We start from the raw sequence: 7,865 nt of genomic DNA on the forward strand, positions 1-7,865 counted from the left end.
CTACAGAGTGAGTTCCAGGATAGCCAGGGCTACACAGAGAAACCTGTCCTGAGAAAAAACCAAACCAAACCAAAAAACAAACAGAAAAAAGATTCTCCATTACAAAACCAACAAATTCCCAGATGTGCTTCCAGGAAGGCTACAAAGAAGGCTGACCTACACTGTAAGTCACTGTAGGGCCCCATGTGGAAGGGAACAGACAAGGTATATGGCAGCCAGAAAGGACTGGTCAGGATAGCTGCAATTGACCTGCAAGACTGACAGCCTCTTGCACCTACCATCAGCTGCAGCTGGTGTGAGTGGGATGTATTCTGTGGATGTGGGACTGCTCAGGGACACACGGGCCCCTGAAAGGTCAATCTTCGTGCTGCGGCAAGTATTAGAGCAGACCTTGTCATGCTGGTAGAAGTCTAGCTCTCCAGAGTCCATGATCTTCCTGTAGAGAGGCCAGAGCAGTTCAGGTGAGACCTAACTAAAAATATCTCATCTACTGTCTAACTGCAGGGACCAAAATTGCCAACTGGTTCCACTGAGGTAGAAGATGGGCTGCAACTTTCACTGTGCACAAAGCAGAATAGATGGCACAGCCACCCCAGGCTACCCACACAGCATTCTATCCACATGAGGGAAATGAAAACACTAGCTAGCAAGTATCTATACTGTGAGCTTGGACCTAGGGAGCAGGCCCACAGCTAACAAAGGTGGTGACTGGCTCGGTACTGAAGAAGAGAGGTAGGAATCATTTCCAGGGACACAGCCTTACCTTTTAGAAGGACTGAAAGGGAGTTGCTCAAAGCTTAAATGAAGATAATATCTANAGCCACAGTCACTTATTTTCACCCACCAGGGTCTTGCCTTCTAAATACTTCCTCTTGTCTCTTTGAGGTCTTCGATTAAACTTGACCAGTTTCAGCAAGCCTATTATGACCCATAAACAGAAGGCCAGAGGCTCTAGCTATACTTAGCCTATGGGCAGTACTGGCCTGAGACAATTCTAACATACCTCCCTCAGCCTGTGGTCTCAACAGCTATCCCATCAGACATATCCTAGATAACAGAGAATCTTGGAAATATAAGGCTGAGAGCTATGAGAAAGGACTCAGAGCTGATTTCTCTGAGGCTAAATTGTGACTACTCTGACAGAAAACAGAGTAACCGAGGGAGTGGCTGCTTAGGAAGTGAGATGGCACTGGCTGCTGCAATACTCCTAACAGAGCATGCTAAATTCCAGATACATAGATATGGGTATGGCTCCTGGGTCATAAAAAAAAGTGAGCCTGACATGTCCTAAGTACCTGTGCACTTTGCAAGGGACTTTAATGAAAGACAGAAGTAAAGGGTAGCATAAAGAGCTGTTAAAAAAGTAAGCCTAAATGTTTATCTATACATAAACACCAGATTATATCCTTAAGTTTTAACAGTGACATATTCAAAGTATAAACACATCACCATCACCACTACCACCAAGTAAAGAATTAGTGGAAATTAAAATAAACTTAACTAAAATGCCCCATCTTCACACATCTAAAATCAAATGAAAAAGCAATGGCTACAAACCCCTCCCATCATCTCAGACTCGTCAGATGCCCACCTGAGCATGATGCCATTCATCCGGATGGCTCTCTTCCAATCCTTCAAGGTAGATTTCCCTGCCAGGTGCACAAACTCCTTTGGGCTGATCACATGTTCATCATACTAGAAAGAAACACAGTAGAGGACCTTCTCAGCCTGACACAGGCCTGGTGAAACTGCAGCACAGCCTGTTCTCCCTCTCTGCTCCAGCCTGCACTAGGGGTTCACAGCAAGAAAGACAACCATGCTCTATCAGCCACAGGTCTCAGTATAGAACACTCTGATATAGTGTTCTATTGGAATATCCCCAGTAGCCAGTTCTCTACCGGATACTTAGCATGCTACAGCCCCACAAAAGTGTATTATGTAGGAGATGAGGGTCAAACCATAGCAGAGAAGAGAGCTTATGTACTCTTATACTAGAAAGGACACAACAAATCTCTTTCTTATGGATAACTTATTCCTTTAGTGATATTCACCCATATCATATCAGAAAAACATGATATTAATCAAAACACAAGCGTATAGCCTGCCAATGGATGATACCTTGCTTGGACAAGCCCACTAAGAAGCCACAGAAATGTAAAATGCACAGTGCTCTGTCTTGCATAGTGCTTACACATGTCCACCTCAAAGTCAGGAGAACCACATTCTTGACTCAACAGTGTTCTATGNTTTGCTAAGGCAGAAAGCATAGAAAAGTAAAACATACTATTCATTTTTCTTAAGCAAGCAATGACTAGAACCAAAGAATGAAAATAAAGTTCGGATGGACCAGTTTCTGCAGGTAGCATGGTCACAACTGTCATGACCATCTGCTTGTAGGAGGGATGTACCTGAGTCCCTGATAACCAACAGAAACTCTCTTCACACTGCTGATCAAAGCAGCACTGGAAGACCACTGGAGTGCCCAGCATCCAGCCTTTCATCCTGCAATTGATTACCTCTGCTCATGTGATCTTGCCTTCCTGGCCTGTTCATGTCTGGTGCTCTGGTTCCAGGAACCTATTCTGTTTGCTACCCCTTTCCTTTCCTCCTCTCATGTGGGATAAAGGCGCGCTCCATCTCTCTTCTTCGTGCTCTATGCTGGGCCCTGAGCATATTATGCCTTGACTTTTAAAGGACACTAGCCACTGCGCATTACTGTGTAGTTAGTATTCCCATCTATTTAATTGTTTATTTACTTGCTTATTTGTGTTTGAGATAGGATCTTGCTATGCATCCATGGCTGGCTTGGTAATTACTATGTAGTCTAGGCTGGTCTCAAGCTCACAGTCACCCTCCTGCACTGGTTATGGTATCTCTTCACATCAATAAAAAAGTAACTAAGACATTCACCAAACTTGGATCTCACTAATTTGAAAGACTAGTTAGCCACAAGCCCCATAGATTTCCCTGTCTCTGTCTCTTTAGTGTTGGAATGACAGTATGCACCATGATGCTTTTTTAAAAAAAAATATGGTTCTAGGACTTTAAAAAAATATATAAGTTAATTACAATATTTCTCCATTCCCTTTCTTCTCTCCAAATCCTCCCATATACCCTTCTCTGTTCTTCAAATTTATAGCCTCTTTTCCTACAAATTATTATTGCATGCATATATGTATATACATATATACCTAAATATAACCNGTTCAGTCCATAAACTGTTACTTGTAAGCATGTTTTCAGTGATAACTATTTGGTACTAGACAACTAATTGGCATGATCTTCTCTAGGGAAGATCACCTCCCCCACTCCCAGTTTTCCTAAGTAGCCTATAATTCTTTGTGTATGGTTGGAGGCTCTGTGGATTTTCTCTATCCAGTTTAGTATGTTCACTGGTGTCATCCTTTTTCAGATAATGTTTGAGTCATGTAGGTGAGACTTTATAACTGTAGCTTTTGATATTACTAGAAGACAAGATCTCATAGCAAACCTGCTGAGGGTGCTAGGGATTTTAACTCAGATTTTCAATCATGCATGGCAAACCCTTTACTAACCAAGCTAACTACTGATCACAAAATATGTGGGGTTTTTTTTTTTTGGTTAGGTAGTACTGGAGATTGAATCTAGGGTATTTTGGTTGCTAGACAAGTGTGTATGGCACGCGCATGCATGCACACACACACACACACACACACACACACACACACCAGTAGACTCACATGCATATGCACTGAATTTGCCTAAAATAACACTATAGTTCAACCTCAGAATGCAAACGAAGTAACTCAACTATGGGGTAGCCAGTACAAGAGCATTTGCCAGCTCTTTGGCAGAGATTGGAATGGCTAAGGATTATCTACTGAAGGCTCAAAGACTTTAGATCAGTTGTTCTCAACTTGTTAGTCACAACTCATTTGGGAAGGTCAAACAACCCTTTCACAGGGATTGCATATCATGATTCATAACAGTCGCAAAATTACATAAAGTAGCAACAAAAATAATGTGATGGTGGGGAGTTACCACAACATGAGGAACTGCATTAAAGGGTTGCACGCAACATTAGGAAGATTAAAAACAAATTAAAAAAAAAAAGATTTATTTATTTATGTGAGTATATTATCACTCTATTCAGACACACCAGAAGAGGGCATTAGATCCCATTACAGAAGGTTGTGAGTNACTATGTGGTTGCTGGGAACTGAACTCAGGACCTCTGGAAGAGCAGTCAGTGCTGTTAACTAACCACTGAGCCATCTCTCATCCTGAAAACCAATACTTTAGATGCTTGTAGCTCATGGAAGCCTAAATGAAGATTTCCTTGCAAGTTGTAGAATTTACTTTCTGTCTTGTGTCACAAGTTTTAAAGTATCATAATCTGGAGTCTGCTTTTTAACTTAATATAACACATTTATGCAATAAACTGAAAAGGTTGGTAAGGGGGACCTTATCTTACTCAAGTATTGATATTTNTTTCTCTCTTGTCATGCTAGGATTAAACTCAAGGCCATGTACATGNTAAACAAATCATCAGCCACTGAGCTCCAACCCACTTTATTTTAACATTAAATTATTTCAGATGGGAGCCTTTCTGTTCATCTGGGAATCCTTTAGGTCTTTCAAAAGACAGACGGCAGTTTTCCCTCCTTATGAAGTCTTCAGCCTCCTTCCTTGCAGACAGATTTGCCATCTCTTTTCCTCCTCCTTTCTCCTGTCACTTTCTTATATCTATGAACTGAGCTTTGGATTTAGTCTTTGGTTCTATTCTCCCAATCACTAATCTTCTCTTCAGCTCTGTCTAACCTCTGAAACTGATCCCTCAAATATTTGGTTTTAATTCTACCCATTTCTAGGTCTGTTTTTTGTCTAATAGCTTATGTTTCACTCATGTTCTCAGGCTTAATTATTTAGAGTTGGGAGATGGCTCAGTCGGTAAAGTGCTTGCTGCACAAACATAAGGGATCTGTTTGGATCCCCAGTACTAACATAAAAAACTGGGTACAGTGGTATATGTCTGTAATCCTAGTTATGAGCTAATTCTGTATCTATACATGCTCACCCAAGGCACCTTGTCCCCTGTGTCCAGTGCTCTGATTTTCTTTCTATGCAAGGCACTCTTTTTCCCTCCTTAAACTTTGTAAAAATTATATAAGGAAAGGTGATTTCTTGAAAGAGGACTTTTCAACTATTTCTGTCAATTTTGAGGAGAAGTCACGCCAGAAATTACTTAAAACTAAGCTCTTCTCTGATGGAGGTTCTAACCATACTGCCACAGGCCAATGTTCTAAAGAGCAAGATTCTGCTCTCATTGCTTAACCTGGAAGCCAGCATTCTGTTCAGGGTGGACAGCGGAGGGCCGATGTCATGAATCTCATCAGCACCAATCTTAGAGGCCAGCCCCCCACTAAAACATTCCATGAGGAACCCCAGGTTTTACTTTCTTGACCCAGCAGAGAAAACTGAGATGACCATGTCTTGAGCGAGAGCAAGACTCAGCATTCTGTCTGTGTGCTCACCCACACTCGGGTCTTGGGACTGATGACTTTTAACTTTTTACCTTAAAATAGCTTTGTAGAGGGACAGAGAGATGGTTCAGCGGTTGAGAATACTTATTTCCTTGCAGAGGACCTACATTCAATTCCCAGAACCCACATGATAGATCACAACCATTCATAACTCCAGTTCTAGGGAATTTGATGCCCTCTTCTGGCCTCNTCAGGAAATAGGTATGCATGTGGTGCACACAGGATAAATAAATTTAAACCAGCTTTATGAATACATCTTAGTGATCTGTTTCAATATAAGAGATGAATTTAGGTACTAACCTACCATGTTGCCAGAAAGAGAATACCTTTCCCACTCAACATCCCCTAGCTATTAAAGGAGTCTCTTCAGAGCACATCTCAGTCTGTCAAACAAAGCCACTTGCAACTCAGAGGCCATAGCTTCTACCAAATACCTAACCAAAATAATTGTAGTTAATATAAATAAGAAAAATGACAAGAACTACACTGTCATAAACTTATCCTCCTTCAAATTAGGTATTTCTTCTCACTCACCTGTCTCTGTTGCTCAGCTCAGTCAAAATTACTATTGCTTTTTTTCCTCGCTGCATTCATCAGTCCCAGAGATTATCTGCTGTGCCTCCTGTCTCCCCAGGCCCATGAGATTCAGCCTCCAGAGCAGTGTCCANTGTAGGCAGATGCCACCCCCCACCCCCAAACAGGAGGTAGTGCAGGTAAAGGTGTGCGCCTCACCTGACCCTCACCTGAACACATTTCACATTGATGCCAGGGCACACAAACTTCCTCCAAATGAGGTTAGCTCTGCTGTCTCCGCAAGTGATGGGGTACACAATTTCAGCCTCTAAGTTCTCCCCCTCTTCAGCCATCTTCACTTCTCACAGACACATGGACAAGAAAAAGTAGAAACAGAAAATGAGTTACAAACTTTCCAAAGCATTTCCTACAAATGTGGAAAGTAGCCACCAACCTGAAACCAAAACAAGATCCAAGAAGGCCTGAAACAGAGCCTAGGAGTAGGGGTTCCCACCAATCCCAAGAAGAATTTCAAATGAATCCATAAAACAGACTTAACTAGTTATCAGTAACTATTATCCACAATATTAATATAAGCTCACTAAACAATGCCCAACTGAAGAACCATGTTAGAAGACAAAATCAAGCCATAGTTGAAACGCTGTTAGGGAAACAAGTCTTAGGTATCCCGATTCTTTAATCTGAATGATACAAGGTTTCATAGATATTAAAAGATCACCTACAATCACTCACTGGTAGTCAGNGGAAACAGGGGGGAGACTGTAGCAAGACAACAAAATACAAAAGAGGACAAAGACTTAGTGTGACTCTTCTTTCTTTTTTCCATCGGTGGTTGTAGAAGTAGTTCTTATTTCAGATACAGTGTGACCCTCCTCCTTAAGAAGATCCAGGACCTGATCTCTTATATGTTGGGGAACGACCTACTTAGCCTTGGCTGCTACCTCAATTTCTGGACTGTCCAATCTCTGCAACCAAGAGTAGGCAGAAGGCAGGCTTCCCACCTAATACAGCTTCCCAGCCAATAGGGTTTCCTACCTAACACGGCTTCCTTGAGCTGTGAGGAGGCTGTAAAGGCAGCAGCAGCTGCAGCTGCTGCATTTTCTGTTTCCATGTTATCTTCTGTCAAATCACCCCTGGTAGACAGAGAAAAAGAACAATTAAAAAGAGAAAAAGAACATCAGAATCACCAAGTGCATACTTTGTAGCCTCTAGCACACCTACAGCATGGAAGGATGACTGTTATTACTACAAACCAATTATACTTTTCTAACTTTATTCAGAAATCGTGGTGACTCCACAGTCAGAGAAGAATGTACAGACAAGTGCCCATGTCACTCTCAGGAGAAGAGGTAGCCTGCATTATCTGTTCCAGTTTTGCCTCCAGTGCCCAGAATGGCAATGGACAAGCAAAGCCAATGTCAGGAACTTATAGAAGTAACAAATGCTTATGTAGGAATTCAAAACACTTCTTTCTTTCCTGAGTAAGGTTTTCTATTTCCAATATAATAATTTCATATTTTTACCAAAGTTGCTAAAAATATAAAATTTATATAGCTTTAGAAATCAAACTCTGAGCCATATACTCAGAAAACACAAACTTTTTGAAAAAAGAAAAAATTCACTTTGACCAACCCTAATCTCATACCAAAATAAATTATGGGCAAACCAAAAGCAAAGGCAAAAGGTAAAACCATATAGTACTGAAACATTTGTAAAAGGAGAAACTGGGCTGGCGAGATGGCTCAGTGGTTAAGAACACCAACTGCTCTTCTGAAGGTCCTGAGTTCAAATCCCAGCAACCACATGGTG

At 41.4% G+C, this 7,865-nt stretch overlaps 1 protein-coding gene across 5 annotated transcripts in view; it reads right to left on the minus strand.

Moving 5' to 3' along the window:
- Gmeb2 (glucocorticoid modulatory element binding protein 2) overlaps positions 1–7,865 on the minus strand; it is a 38,908-nt gene that overhangs the window by 7,222 nt on the left and 23,821 nt on the right. For all 5 annotated transcript variants that reach the window (XM_021156485.2, XM_029474086.1, XM_021156488.2 and 2 more), the window contains 4 exons: positions 7,092–7,189; positions 6,266–6,393; positions 1,592–1,695; positions 279–436 (listed from right to left, as the gene is read on the minus strand). In XM_021156485.2, coding sequence (XP_021012144.1) covers positions 279–436; positions 1,592–1,695; positions 6,266–6,393; positions 7,092–7,189 — 488 coding nt within the window. The remainder of the gene's footprint in view (positions 1–278; positions 437–1,591; positions 1,696–6,265; positions 6,394–7,091; positions 7,190–7,865) is intronic.

This window comes from Mus caroli, chromosome 2 (genome assembly GCF_900094665.2).
Source record: "Mus caroli chromosome 2, CAROLI_EIJ_v1.1, whole genome shotgun sequence".
NCBI classification, from domain to species: Eukaryota; Metazoa; Chordata; class Mammalia; order Rodentia; family Muridae; genus Mus; species Mus caroli.